Source organism: Trachypithecus francoisi, unplaced genomic scaffold, assembly GCF_009764315.1.
Source record: "Trachypithecus francoisi isolate TF-2019V2 unplaced genomic scaffold, Tfra_2.0 Lachesis_group0, whole genome shotgun sequence".
NCBI lineage: Eukaryota > Metazoa > Chordata > Mammalia > Primates > Cercopithecidae > Trachypithecus > Trachypithecus francoisi.
The window spans coordinates 172771194-172786719 of NW_022681453.1; the positions used below are offsets into that span (position 1 = coordinate 172771194).

Consider the following 15526-nt stretch of genomic DNA (forward strand, 5'->3'; position numbering starts at 1 on the left):
TATTTAAAGTTTTAAATTTTAAAAGAGTCTGAAAAAAATACTTTAGTTGTTGCTATGGACTTATTTTTTCAACTGTTTATGCCGCTACTAGAGCTGTGCACATGATGTTTTGTTTTGCTTCTCTTCATTTATATAGTTCAATGTATTTTAAGGTCAGAAAGGGTGGCAAAAACTGGAGGAGGTGGGCACAAGGCTAAGAGGTGTGTTTATATTCTAAGAAGAGTTATCCTTGTTTAGTCTCTCCTAAGTGCCAGGCACTATGTTGGGTGCTTTATACATATTATCTTTCATCATTTTTTCTTTTCTTTTTTTTTGAGGCAGAGTCTTGCTCTGTTACCCAGGCTGGAGTGCAATGGCGCTATCTTGGCTCACTGCAACCTCTGCCTCCTGGGTTCAAGCGCTCCTCCTGCCTCAGTCTCCTGAGTAGCTGGGATTACAGGCACATGCCACCATCCCCAGCTAATTTTGTTTTGTATTTTTAATAGAGACAGGGTTTCATCATGTTGGCCAGTCTGGTCTTGAACTCCTGACCTCAAGTGATCTACCTGCCTCGGCCTCCCAAAGTGTTGGGATTACAGGTGTGAGCCACCACACCTGGCCTTTTTTTTTATTTAAAAAAATTAAATCCTTCATTGAAATATCTTCCATCTTTACAACAAATCTGAAAGCTCGATATTATTCCCCTGTTTAAAACCAAGTGGATTGAGGGTCACAGAGGTTAAAAAATTTTCCCTGAGCTGATGATTTAAAGAGCAAGAAATCAACTTAAGCCTAACTGTGAGGCATATGATCGTAACATTAAACAAATTATGCACATCATTATTCATTAATACTTATTAAAACATTCTTGTAAAGATTTTTGAATGCAGTTGCATATGGAGTTAATCCTTCTTATTCCACCCTTTTCTTTTTTAAGGTATCTACTGAAACAAGTTTGACGTATATCTGGGAACTTTTTTCTGTGCACATTTGTAAACACACAATTATATAGACTTTTAATGCTATAAGTGGGATTACACTATTCTTTTTTTTTTTTAACTTTCATGAGAGTTTTATTTAAATATTGAGTATAATACTGTAATTTTCTTCTTAAAACATTGCTTTGTCCTTTACTATATCAGTATATGCTAATGTCATTCATTCCTTTTTTCTATGTATACTATTTTACCATAGAGTACATTACACATTTTATTTATCTGTTAGTCTGTTGATGGACATACAAAATTGTTTTTAATTTCTTCCTATCACAAAATGAGCTAAAATGGAAATGCATACCTATGTGTTTGTATATGTGTGTGTGTGTGTGTGTGTGTATACATATAATACATATGAGGATTACACTATTCTTAATGCATGCTTACTTTCATTAAGCATTCCTAAAATCATTTCTTTTAAAAAAGTCTGTTTTTAATTTTTCTAGTGAATGCTTTGGATATACCACAATTTATTGGAACATTCGCCAGTGGACAGACATTTATATTGCTTCCAGTTTATCAGTCACAAAAACAAAGATGCAAAGAACACTTTTGAACAGACTTGTGCCCTGTGTGAGTATTTCCCTGGGACAGAGTATGATGAGAGGTGTGGTTGGGTACATCTGCATCTTTTGGCATGACAGACACTGTTCAGTTGGCCTTGGAAAATGTGGGGTGGTCTATCGCCTGCTCCATGTTGCATCTCTGAAAACTGAAGTTAGATGAACCAGGGCCTTGGATTTCTGATATCTACCTCCCTTTGACATTGCTGTTTCCAGTCTTTTGTTTTTCATTCCCTCCCATCTCGCAGGTAGCTTTTTTTCCCCTTGATCTTCTATTTCTGTCTGCCCCAGTATACTTATGGGGTACTCGTCCCTGCCTTTGAAGTATCAAATCACACAGCTCTCTGACATATGCCAAAAGTGGGGAGACAGCCATTGTTCTCATGTCGATTGCTGAGGTTCCCAGAGTGCCCCTGAGGTCTATGAATCACTGGCACTCTCAGTTGGGACTGCAGATCCTGATGTATGATGAGTGGGGCAGAGTGGAGAGCAGAGATGGATGGAGCAGATGATAGTACTGGCGGAAGGGCGCAAGTTTTTCAATCCTCCACCTTCTAAAATACTTATTCACCTGGAGATGTCCTTGTATTTTACTGAAGGACAAAGATAGCAATCATCTGCTGAAAATGTGAATGTCTAACGTGAAGGATTATAATGCACACAATGACTTGCATTTATGTCTCCAACTTTTGAGACACTTTGTTATTTTGGTAAATGAGAATGGTATATCACTTGAAATTGTCATCACTGATTTGATTCATTGTTTTTCTTTATGAAGAGCACGAGTTAATAGTTTTCCCCTTTGCTGACATAAGATATTGTTTAAAAAATTACTTTAACTTGTCTAAATCTTGAGGACTGGTTTCATAAATTATGATACATCTATAAGCAAGAACAATCTATAGCCAATGAAAGTCAGGACTCAGAATATTTAATGACATGGGAAAATGTTCATGATATATTGTTAGGCATTAAAAGCTGGTTAAAATGGTATGCCTAGTCTGATCCCAGGTTTATAAAAAATACACATGCACAGAGAAAAGACTGAAATATAATAACAATGTACAGTGCCTACCCTTGGGGGATAGAACTTCAACTGATTTTAAACCATTTGCAATTTAAAAAATTTGTAGACATTTTTTTTCTACCATGAACATATAGGCTTTTATAATGGGAGGAAGTAACTTGTTCTTAAAATTATTTTAACTCATTCCCTCTTGCCTTCCTGGGTATTCCAGAATCAGTTTTAAAAATATTAAGCACAGAGACATTTCCGTGAGATCACTGATTGCTGCTCTCCTTTTTTCTGAGTCCACCAGGGAGATGGGTGAGTCCCTGCCTTGTTTCTCCCCTTGGGTTTCATTGTTTTAGGAAGGTTCGTGATTGACATAAAAGTATAGAGGCCTGATTGCCTGGGTTCAGCAGAGCTGGTTAGGTCCAGCTCCAGGGATCCACGCATCTGTCTAGAGCCCATCCTGTGGGAGGTGGGACCCTGTGGTTCCCGGTGAGAAGTACAGTAGGGGCATGAGAGGGTAGAGGGGAGAAGCCTTGTAAGAATTCAGGGGAGGATCAGGGCCCCAGTCAAACAGTGTGGGGTTCTCAGAAGGGCTCAAGTCCCAGGGTGATCTGTTATTAGGCAGTGACTAAGCAGACCTTCCAGTTGGCAATTGAGATAAGCCAGGCCCTAAGAAAGGCCCAACCAAGAATGGAGGGACTCAAGTGGCTCCCCACGTGCAGTCAAGGAAGGGGAAAAAAAATGCAGATTTCCTAAGTGCCCACCAGGTGGCAGACCCTTTCCTGTGCTACGAGTTTAAGAGTATTCTCAAGCACGTCATGATACCCAGGTATTAAGAACCTGCACTGGGTTGGCAAGAACATAGAAGCTGGGCCCCTCTCTAGAGATTCAGTAATCTGGGTGGGGCCTGAGATTCTTATTTCTACAAAGCTCCAGGTTCTCCTAGTGCCACTGGTTGGTACTACCACACTTTCAGTAGCACTGGATATATCATCTCAGACTGGGAAGGGAGGAGGAGGACAAGGAGTAGGATGTGGTCCTTATGGCTGAGCAATCAGCTCAAATTGTGATTAAAGTGCCAAGGAAGTGTGGCATGGAACGAGCGGGTGTGGGTGGGTGGGGTGAGTTGCAGAAGGGAATGGGTCACTTGCTCCTGGTTAAAATAGCCTCTGATACTCCAGCAGATTCAACTTGTGGGCTCTGCAACAGAATGTAAGGGCTCCAGAGCTCTCATTCTAATTAAATGTGTTATCAATTAATTCACTTAGGATGCCTATAGCAGACAGAAGCATAGGTATATGCAGGTTAAAATAAAAGCAGTAAGGCCGGGCACAGTGGCTCAAGCCTGTAATCCCACCACTTTGGGAGGCCGAGGTGGGTGGATCAACTGAGGTCAGGAGTTTGAGACCTGGCTGGCCAACATGGCGAAATCCTGTCTCTACTAAAAATACCAAAATTAGCTGGGCATGGTGGTGCATGCTTGTAATCTCAGCTACTCAAGAGGCTAAGGCAGGAGAATTGCTTGAACCTGGGAGGTAGAGGTTGCAGTGAGCCAAGATTGCGCCACTGCACTCCATCCTGGACAACAGAGCAAGACTCCATCTCAAAAAAAAAAACAACAAAAAAACAGTATTCAGAACAAAATGACAAAATCTTAGATAGCTACCAAAAACCCCTAAAGAAACAATATTTAAGAGTACTACAAACATAAATCAGTAATTCCCAAACTATTTGAAGTGAAAGCCTATTTTAACAATCTGGTCCATTGTGGAGCAATACATGGTTCTACTGCACAAAACTTTTACATAGTTCAAGCCACACGTGACTGACCAGGCAAGTTTGACAACATCCAACTAACTGTCTATATCCTGTTCAATGAGACGAATTCACTGATCATGCATTTGGATGCCAGTGGCAATGTCAAACTGCTATAAAAGTTCCTAAAACTTACTCTCAGTTTCTGTTACTCTCAGTTTCTGTATTTGCATCAATAGAAATGGTAATAACCACTTCGCAGAAGGGTCCCAGTCCCCAAACCACGCTTAGAAGTGCACTGCTCTAGCCTGGTTAGATGACTGATCCGGCAGATGGGCTCACTGCATAGCTTAAAGGAGTCAATGTGTTCTTTGGATCCTGTTGTGCAGAATTAACTTTTGTATCCTCAGGACTATTTTGTTCGTATCATTTCTACATCGGGTCCTTGGAACAGGGCTAGTTGGATGTTCTTTTGGCCCTGCTGCCATTTTCTTATGCTTGGACATCAAGGACAATATCCTGTATACAGGCACTCAATAAACACCGATGAGTGAATGCATGGATTACTAGCCCAAGACTGAGATGTCAAGCATTCTTGTGGGATAGACAGCCATCTAGGAAATAAATGCCCAACATGGATGAACATCAAAATAGAACTCTCTTCATAGTAACTATATAGAGCTGACAAGCAGAGCAGATGGAGAACCAACTCTATAAGGCAAGACTGTATAATCTTGTTGCTGTCCTGGACTCACTGCTGCCTCACTCAATACATGTGCCCATTTCGAAAGAATGATATTTAGTTTGTAAGTTTCTTGGACCATGATAACATAGGTTTCCTGGTGGCATTTTCATGCTGAACCAAGGCATTGCCTCATGACTATGTCAAGGTGAACCCTGGTGGTTACTCTGAAAAACATGGGAGACTTATTTTAGTTGTTTTCCTGTTAATATTAGAATCTTGAGGAAGGACTTTCATAATTTAATTATATTTTCTTATTACATCTCTGACTTTCAGTGAAAAAGCGTTGAATGAATGCAAAATGAATTATCCACTCTAACCTCCCTGAAACCTCATGCCCCACCCCACATCCATCTGAAATTCTCCTCTTGCTTCATTCCTTACCAGGCTCACAGTGTAATTCAAGGTATTTCTATGACTTAATGATGCATAGCTAATAATAATGATCACAACAAGAATGACAGCTGCTATTCAGAGAGCACTATAAGACAGGTACTTTGCTAAATGCTTAAATACATCATCTTATTTAATTGTATTAACAATCTTATAAGTTTGGTCAAGGACAGAAAGTAGAAAGGCTATGATTATAGCTCAAATAGATCAGTCTCAAATATTTGGGGTCTTAACCACTCTACTAAGCATCTTGTATCCAAACAGAGACTGTTTCCTTTTGCTTTTAAGATGGCCAACAAACTGAAATGTGTGGTGTTGGAAACTAGATATGTAAGGCCAAGGTTTATTTTAAATGATAGAGACATAGATGGACTCTATGAATAAATAAGTGAATGAATATGGATATCAATTGTGAGTGAATTAAATTGGATTTATGACATTATTAGATCACAAGGATGCTAGAGTTATCTGTTGGCATTTCACTGTAAACTGACATGGTTTTAGTGCCAGCCCATATAATTTGGAGATACAATCTGGTCACATATGCTAAGACTAAATCTCAATTGTATTGCAAACAAATGTATTTTGTGCATGCACACACGTGCACGCGTGCGCACACACACACGTCCTACATCCTGACTCCTTTGAAAAACTTTATTTTGCTTTTTTTCTAAATAGCCCTTTCAATTTCTCAGATCTCCTCGATTATATATATGAGTCCAAATACAAACCTTTCCAAAGGGATATGTATAGTTTTGACTGCCCTCAAATCAGAGCTCATAACACTATTTCACTATTACTTTTGATTAACTCTATTTCCAACTGAAACACTCAATTTCCCAGGTAAACTGGTAGTTCCTAGGAGCTTTCAAAGTATTTTCAGAAAACCTAAAAGACCAGTTCTTTTGTATGAAGGATAAATATAATCATGTGTATATGTTCAAAGTAGAACAGCTGTGTAAGTCCTTCAGGGCTTGTAAATGGGAGTCTTTGTAAACTTTCATTATTATATGTTGGTATATGATTACGAGATTTTCAAAACACAATTTTAAACTTTGCCATTAGTCACAATCCATAAAGGAAAACTAAATAGACCCTCCCTTAAAAAAAAAAAAAAAAAGGCCCACTAAGCTGAAAAAGAATGGGAAATTAAATGAACTTAGGCATTTAAAGATACAAATTGATCTCTTGGACATTGAAAGACACAAATTGATTTAAGAAGCAAAGATTTTGGGGAGCCCTAAGACAATAAAGCGATCAGGACGAAGACATCTGTCAGGGCGGAGGCGACCTGAGGTAAAGAACAGTTAAATCTAATGCAATCAGGAACTTAGGCCAGTTTAATGTTTTTTTTTGCCTTATGAGGTGACAACCTCCTAACACCATAATCTCTCCTTTCAGGATGATGACACAAGGATTTAATGAGTAGAAGACAACAACTTAAAACCTCTCATTTGAGCATGACTTGTCTAGGTTAAAGGTGGGCATTGAGATCCCATTAGCTACTGGCACAATTGCGAAAATAAATGTACATATGCACAGACACACTTTAAAGCAAGACGTCATAAAAATACAGCGATGCCTGTTTCTACTCAGACCCAAAAATGGAATTAAAGCCAAAACTTACCCCTCTACTAATTAGAGAAGTAAAAATGTCTTCACCCCAAGCGTCCCAGCACAACGTGAATCCAAAACAAGCTGCTTTCTTTGGATTCCACTTATTTACTTTTAAAAGAATATTTGAAGAAAATGACGCCCAGTAAAAGAACAGTTGGAGAAAACATGGGACACCATACATTGGAAGAGAAATGTAGACGGAGTACACAGTTACAACAGAGTTTTTTTTTTTTTTTTTCTTGTTGAAACACATGATAATGGGCTAATAAAAATCTGGTTACCTTTACATTTCTTCTCCTCCGTTTGGAAGGTCTGGGCACTCGAGACACTCTGGTCGTTCACATCATCATGGTCCAGATGGAATATTGAACTAGTCCAAGTGGTCTGGATGAGATGTGGCGACGACTGTTCATTTTTCAATGTGCTGCGCCTCTCTGAATGGCTCTTCCTATGTAGACAGGCTTCAGACATTCCTACTAGCTTCCAGTCGTGTTCTCGGTCTGGACAGTGCTTCGGTTTGTCCCAGGCTGTAAGGCCATTTTCTAAAGGGTTGAAAAACACGAGATGACGAGCTGTTGGCATTGTCAAGATTTTGCTGAGATGCAGAGTTTTGGAAGGCAAGTTGTTTCTCAATTCTTTTGGGCTTACAGTATTCACATGCCACTTGACGGTAGTGATAAGATGCAGAATTTGTCAGCCTTGGGCATTTAGCCACTGCAGTTGGATTGCCTGTCGGAGTAATCAACACATTCCCCCTTATTTTAAATGCCTAGAAAGACATTAGTTCTTGCATGGCAAGGCTGTACTTTCGCCAGTCCCACTTCCACAGCAATGGCCCAGGAGCAAGTTTACACACCAATTTATGTTACTGCTTAGATGACCATTTGAGGTCTTGAGGGTCAGGGCTGGCCGTGAACACTTTTCAGATCCTTAGGACATAAAACACCCAGGATTCAGCCTTGTTTGACTTGGGTTTTATCACAAGCTGACCTGAGGGACACCCTGTTACTTAAGTGGGACGTGCTCACGTGGCCACACCGAGAGTGGCAACTCTGTTTTTACCACCTTCTACCTCTGATGGCCTACAAAAAGAAAAAAAAAAAAAAAAAGAAGGGGATCTTACAAATAGAAGTTTTGTAAAGGGCTTCAATATAGTCCCAAGTTGGCAATAAGAACCGATGAAGGAAAGCAGATAGTGCTTTAGCTGTGGGACAAATTAAGAGCCTTAATGATAGAATGATGAACTTAAAATCTTTGGTTGGAGTGCAGCTGGTTAATTATTTATGTATATTATATATTTTTTTCTATTCAATTTATAGGGACTTGAGGGTCTGGCCTATAGGAAATGGGAAAAAATGTAATGATATGATGAAAAATTTCTGACACTAACCTTCCCTGGTGGCAAATTTTACTTCCTTAAATATCTTTACTGTACATGGATATAGAGAGCAAAAATGAGCAAGCTAATATATATATATATATATATATATACGCACACACACACACATATTTGTATGCATGTTGTACACATTAAAAAAACATAATCCATCTGGTCATCCATATTTTCAGAAATTCTTAAGTTACTGTTTGTCAAAATTAGAAAAAATACAATATAAATATGTGACTCCTGCTTTTCCGAGTTTCTATGGTCTCTTTAAAGTGATCATAATTCACAAATTTATATGTGAATTTTTTTAACACTGAAATTACCAGAAGACCATGGGTACCCGTATCTCTGGGGCTTACAGAGACATGTCTATCCTGACCTGTGCATAGCACAGTGAATTTTAAGCTGACTTTCAAATATTTAAAGTGATTTTTAAATTATTTAACATGAGGGTTAAAAATGCTTTAGGTTTTCATAAGCACCCTCTCGAAAGCTACCAGATGTCTTCAGCTAATGTTGGTTAGGATGGTTTCTCTAAAAGTGTAAATTACTCAGTCACTTTGGAAAGTTGCATTTACCCTTCTGGGTTTTCATGTTACTATGAGAAAATTCCAATGCCCATGCACACTGTATTTCTACTCCAGGAGAAAACCATAAACAATAGTAACAAAGTAATAATCAACACATGATTCCTTTGTCATAGTAAATGGAAATGCTGTGGCTTGAAATAGCTTAATTTGGCCAATAAGCAGTAAGTCTCCTTTTAAAAATTGTATACTGTGCTACTTTTTGGGTGTAACATTTGATCTTATTCAGAGAAGAGCTCTGAAAATTCATTCTATGCAAAGGGCTGTGCTAAGCATTATGTTGGGTACATTATATAAACATAGATTCTTCCTTTTCAGAGTTTACATGGCATCATTATTCATTGCATGGTAAATCAAAAAGGTGTGGACTTCTACCACTTTCAACTGTGCTAGTTACTGGTGCAATTACAGGCACTTATTCTCACTATCCATTAAAAGGCAACAACAGATTGAGATCTTGAAAGATTGTATTGCATTTCAAGCTAAACATATCCATGTGTAACTCATTCAACTACCATTATACATAAGGGCTTGAGGTTTTCATGAGCTAAATATAAAGTTACTGAGGGCAGGGGTTAATTCTGGGCCTAACGAGACTGATATTATTTCCACAGACATGAAAAGTCTTCTCACCATGCATGTTTTTATGGTGTCTGCTTTATTTTCAATGACTCTAAATCCTCAGCAAATTGCATCTCGCAAAACTTAATTTAAATAATGTTAAAGTTCTCAAACTATTTTGAAAAGGCTTTAAGATTTAATCTTTCCGCAGAAATTCCTAAAATTTGGTATTAATTCCCTTGACCCCACAGAAATTAAGAAATACAGCCAAACTGGGTAGTCATTACTCCCTAGGGAAACAAGGCTTGGCTGAGAGATGCTGAAAGGGGCTCCACTCCAAAGGACATTTTCCCTTAAAGCACAGCCTATTAAAGCTTGCTTAGCATGTCCCTTGGGTCAGCAAGAAGGGGGTTTCTTGTAAGCAAGGAAGGCTACACTTGGGGTGAGGCAAGGGATAGGATTGCTTTCCATTTTCCAAAGAAAAGCAGCCGAGATGGTTTAGGAAAAGGGCTTCATTCATGGGAGGCATTTACAAGCTCATAATTACTGTCTTTAATTACATTCGCAATAATGATATTCAGTTGCTTAATTGGCAGGTTTATTGGTTGGGGCACTGCTGGGAAACCTGGAGACTGAGAAGTCCCGACTGGGTCATGAGAAAGCTCAAAAGGAATTTATTTAAGGAGGATTCTTGATTTTTATCCTTGCAAGAACAGGGGGGCAACATGTAATTCCTATTCCATTCCCAAGGAGGGATGAGACACCCATGACACTGAGGTCCTGAAATTCTACCTACTGGATATACTGTTGTTGGTGAGACCTACAAGTTACCTCCACATACTTGTGGTTGGCAATGATGGTCTTTAGTAATTTCCTATGTCTAATGCCCATGTCCTTTTGTTCCTTCAAAACTCACACAAATGGGATATTTCTTTTTAGGGAGATTAACATCCCAAAAGGTTAAGTCAGTGATTCTCAAACTTTGATGTGTATCAGAATCATCTGAGGTGCTACTAAACAACACTGAAGACCAGACTTTTTGAAGTTGGATAGGGTGTGGCATGCATAGAGCTATCAAGTTCTCCAGGTGATTGCAATACCCAACAGAGTTTGAGATCCACAGGGTTAAGATAAATTTAAGGTAAGAAAATAAATTAGTGACACGTTTTGAATAAGTCTGTGATTTCCTCAGACTCCAATGTTTTACACAACCTCAGAGTAAATTTTCGTTATCATTCAAAAATTCATCCATTGTTTTGAGATCTACTGAGTGAAGCCTTAAAAGTCAGGTGTTAATTAGATATTATCTCGTAGATTGCAGGTATGGATGTAAATAAGTATTTACTCAAAAAGCCTGTTGTCACTATGGAAAACAGTGTGGAGATTCCTTAATGAACTAAAAGTAGGTCTACCGTTTGATCCACCAATCCCACTAGTAGGTATCTACCCAGAGAAAAAGAAGTCACTGTATGAAAAAGACATTTGCACACACATGTTTATAACAGCACAAATTGCAATTGCAAAAATACGGAACCAGCCCAAAAAATGCCCATCAATCAACTCATGGATAAAGAGAATGTGATACACACACACACACACACACACACACATATATGGAATACTACTCAGACATAAAAAAGAATGAAATAATGACATTCATAGCAACCTGGATGGAAGTGGAGACTATTATTCTAAGTGAAGTAACTCAGGAATGGAAAACCAAACATCATATGTGTTCACTCACATGTGGGTGCTAAGCTATGAGGATGCAAAGGCATAAGAATGATACATTGGACTTTGGGGACTTCAGAAAGGGTCAGGGTGGTGAGAGATAAAAGACTACACATTGGGTACAGTGTACACTGCTCGGGCGATGGGTGCACCAAAATCTCAGAAATCACCACTGAAGAACTTATTTGTGAAACCAAACACCACATGTTCCCAAAAAACCTACTGAAATAAATAAAAAATTAAAGATAAAAGCCTGTTGTTCTGAGCATTATCTGGGACACAATGCACACAGTAGTACAAGTAATTTTTTTTTAAAAAAGGGAGCATTCTAGAAATGATCATATCTTGTTATTCACATAAATCATGAACCGTTTACTCTTCAATGAATCCTAGTTAACATATGGCTTTCAATACTTCCCATTCTAGACATCAACACAATTAACCAAGGTAATTAGTTATGATGAATTAAAAATAACTAGAACAAAAGAAAATAATAACTAGGTAGGGATGTGTGAAATCCTTTGGTTTGTGTGTCTCAAGGGAGTTTAGACTTGAATGATTAGGTTTGCATTTGATGACCATCATTCTGATGGCTTTGATTGACACAACAGTGATCCAAAGGGTTCTTTTGCAAAAGAGAAACAAACATAAATTTCATTAACATAACTACTTACATCCTATCTCTGGAAATTTCATTAAAGATGATAGAAAATAAATCTGTCCATCAAAAAAGGAGAATTAGATTAAAATATTCAAGTATTTCAGGACACAAGAGCGAGCTGATACCTTAGAAAAGAGCTAAAGCAAAGGAAATAGGATTATGACAAAGTGGTCAGAAAGGGTAAGCTGCGTAGGCTGGGATTTCATGGCACTCATTGCAAGAGTTTAGCTTGCATTAAAAGGCCATTAATATTAGGTACTGAGACTGACTGCAAACCATATTCTGCATTAGGGGTGTGTGTATAAAACGTGCTTTGTAAACCCAGAGAGTGTGTAGAATTATCATTGTGTAGCATCAGACTATTAGGTAGGAAGCCTCTAATTTCCATTTTAATTTTTTTACTTCCACCCATAAGGTTTAGCCTTGCTGAATTCTCAGACTATATACACCTCAACTGATGTTTTTTAGAATCATGCAGGACAGGAGAGTAATGTTTGGTTGAGCATTTACTATGATCCAGGAACTGAGCTAGACACTTTATCTTCACAAACATCCAGGGAACATATACTGCTTGATTGACAAGGAACCTAAAATTAAGAGAAGCACTTCACTTGCTCTTCTTTGCCTTTTGTGCTATTAACTGATATGTTCTCCTTATTGCCCTTAGTTTGATGCGTAGTAAATGACCTATTAATAGCTATTGTTTTATGTGTGCTTCGAAAGTTCTTTAGAAATTATACTTACTACCTCATTTAATTTTCCCATTACTCATTTATATTCATAACAAGTCTCCTTGCTTTTGCTCTCAGCCACTTACAATCCATTTTCCACAGAGCAGCCAGAGTGAGCATTTAAAAGTATAAATAAGAGTATATTTCTCTGGTGCTTGAAATAATCTGATGACTTCCCATCAATATTAGAATAAAATCTTCAGGCCTTACAGTGGCCTCAAGGCCCTACTGAGCCTCCCTCTGGCTGAGCTCCTCACCCATGGCTCTGCCCCCTTCTCTCTATCCTCCAGCCACAAGGGCTGCCTCTAATATGGGAAGCCCATTCCCACCGCATCATCTTGCAGAAGCTCTTTCCTATGCCTGGAGTGCCCCTGTCCAAATCCTTGTATCACCCGCTCCCTGTCAGTGAGGTTTGAGAGAGATCTTTCCTGACCAGCTCCCCAACCATTTTCTCTCTATCATCTTACTTTAGGTTCTTCATCATACTTGTCACCAACGGGAACTGTTTTGTCTGTCCTCACTGGAAATGTAAGCACAACAGAAATAGGGATGAGCACTCTATCTATAGCACTTGCAAAAGAGCCTTATGAATAATAGGTGTTTGGCAGATTTGTATGGGAGTGGGGAATATGGATAGAATTATCATCCCTATTTTACATGTGTGGAGTTTAGAAAGTGACGTGGATGTACATGATGGACCTGGACTCAAACCCAGGTCTTCTGACTCTAAAACCTGACCTGACCTTCTATAGTTCAGTTAAAGTTGCTTCTGGTTGCCAAGGACTGTAAACTTTGACCTAGTCCAGAAGCCATTTGAAGGAATGGCTCATCCCTTATATTTCTTGGTAGCCTCATGAGAGGTGGTCATTAGGCCCAATAATAATAATAATAATAATAATAAATAAGTTGCTTCTGGAACTTTAGAGATGTGAGTTTTCTGTAAAATGGGAATATACTATTGTTTTGATGACCAACTAGGTTTATATATTAAAAGTTCTTGGGACAGTGTCCTGCACATTGTAAGCATGCACTAAGTGTAAGTTCTTCACTTATGTATCCACATGACTTTTTCTTCCCTTGCCTTACTCTCCAAACTCTTCTCCTCTAAACATGATTTTTAAAGAGCACCCCCCTCAAAAAAGAGTTCGATAAATGACTCCATACCACTATATTAATGGCTAAGAACCTGGGATGAGTCACCTCATAGCAGAAGTTGTGTTTTAAAGAGGATGTCTGGAAAGCACTGGGCCACGGCCCAAGGAATGTATCTCTAAAATTGGATTCCTAGATTCTGTGCAAGGCAAATGGGAGAGGAATTTTGGTGAAGTGAGCATTTCCTGTTAGGTTTGCCTGACCATCATTATATCTGGCTTGATTAGCTTGGTAGCTCAAATAACATAATAATGAAGACACAAATTTGATCCTTACTCAACCTTCAAGGTCTAGTTCATCATTTAAGCTTTCTTGAAGCAATCCATCCACCCTCCAAACTTCCATCCCACTTTCCATGTATCTCCCTCCTCCACGTGCTACCTTTTACCTTGTGATATATCCATTTACATACATGTATATAATTTTCTTAACACTCATGGTGGCCAGCACAATATCCAAAGTAATATTTATTGTCCTCTCATAACTTTGCAAAGAGAAAACTGTTTCCTAGGCACATAATCCAGTAACTTTGCAAAGACAAAATGATTTCCCATGCACATAATTAATGCCCACTTTCTTATCCAAAAGCCACTGGTCTGCTAGGAGGACTCATCATTATAAGCAGTTCAATATGGACAACCAATAGGATTGTTCTCCCAGAACTGCTGGTGAAAATGAAACCTATTTTGCTTTTCAGAGGCAGGAAAAGATAGTGGGTAAGAATATGGGCTCTGCTTGCCAAGGTTCAAATTCTGACTATGCCATATATTAGCTGTGGTTTGGGGCAAATTGCTCTACCTCTTTGAATCTCTCTCCTGAATTATCCATATTTGTTTATGTCTCTTCTATAAGGCAAGAACTTACCATGTGCTCCTTGTATCATGTGAATGGTACATGTACCCTTTTCCCTCTTATTGGACTCTAATCGATGTGTCCATCTCAATCTCCACAGTTCTAAGCACAATGCTATAACATGATGGGACCTCAAGAAATATTATTTGGAAATAATTGAACATAATAAGAACAGATCAAAATACCCCTGAAACTGAACAGAGCACATACAGTTTTTTATTTGTTTAGGAATTTCTATTTACTGAGGTAGAGTCAGTCATAACTGGTTAGCATCAAAGTTCTGCAACAAAAGGCAGCTCAGCCATCAACAGATACTGTAGCATAGCCTTAGACAAGCTCTGCGAACAGGGAAGACAGAAAGGGCAGCTAGATGGCTTTATTCTTCCTCGTCCTCAGGCTGTGTAAACCAACCGTGTTTTTACTTTGGCATTTGTATTGGATACCGGAGCTGGTATCTCAAGGCCATCTTTCCAAGACCTCTGAAACACTGACTGAATCTGTTAGTCCACTAACATCTGGAATGGGGTGAGCTGGTCACCAGAGGGCAGGCTCCTGGCTTGTGTTTCCCAGTGCCTCTGAATCTACCCAGGTGGCTTTGCCCGGCCTGGGAACCTTTAACAGTAGCCTGAAGCTGCAGAGCCTGCTTGCTTCCATTTATGGAGGTGTCTGCAGGAACTCTGCCCCAGTTGATGCCATGAGACTTGTAAATTTGGAATATTTGGACAAGGGAGGAGAGACGTCTCCAAAATAGTGAAAAGTTAAATTGCTGGCTGTTTCTAAAGGAAATTTGCTGTTACTACATTCA

The 15526-nt window shown here is 38.9% G+C and overlaps 1 protein-coding gene and 1 long non-coding RNA gene across 12 annotated transcripts in view; one reads left to right on the top strand and one right to left on the bottom strand.

Moving 5' to 3' along the window:
- The window catches only part of LOC117084249, a 184624-nt gene extending 177279 nt beyond the window's left edge, over window positions 1-7345 (top strand). For all 3 annotated transcript variants that reach the window (XR_004437368.1, XR_004437369.1, XR_004437370.1), the window contains 2 exons: window positions 1421-1547; window positions 6844-7345. This is a non-coding gene — a long non-coding RNA (uncharacterized LOC117084249). The remainder of the gene's footprint in view (window positions 1-1420; window positions 1548-6843) is intronic.
- THRB (thyroid hormone receptor beta) overlaps window positions 1-15526 on the bottom strand; it is a 385633-nt gene that overhangs the window by 73136 nt on the left and 296971 nt on the right. For all 9 annotated transcript variants that reach the window (XM_033212808.1, XM_033212804.1, XM_033212810.1 and 6 more), the window contains one exon: window positions 7341-7601. In XM_033212808.1, coding sequence (XP_033068699.1) covers window positions 7341-7601 — 261 coding nt within the window. The remainder of the gene's footprint in view (window positions 1-7340; window positions 7602-15526) is intronic.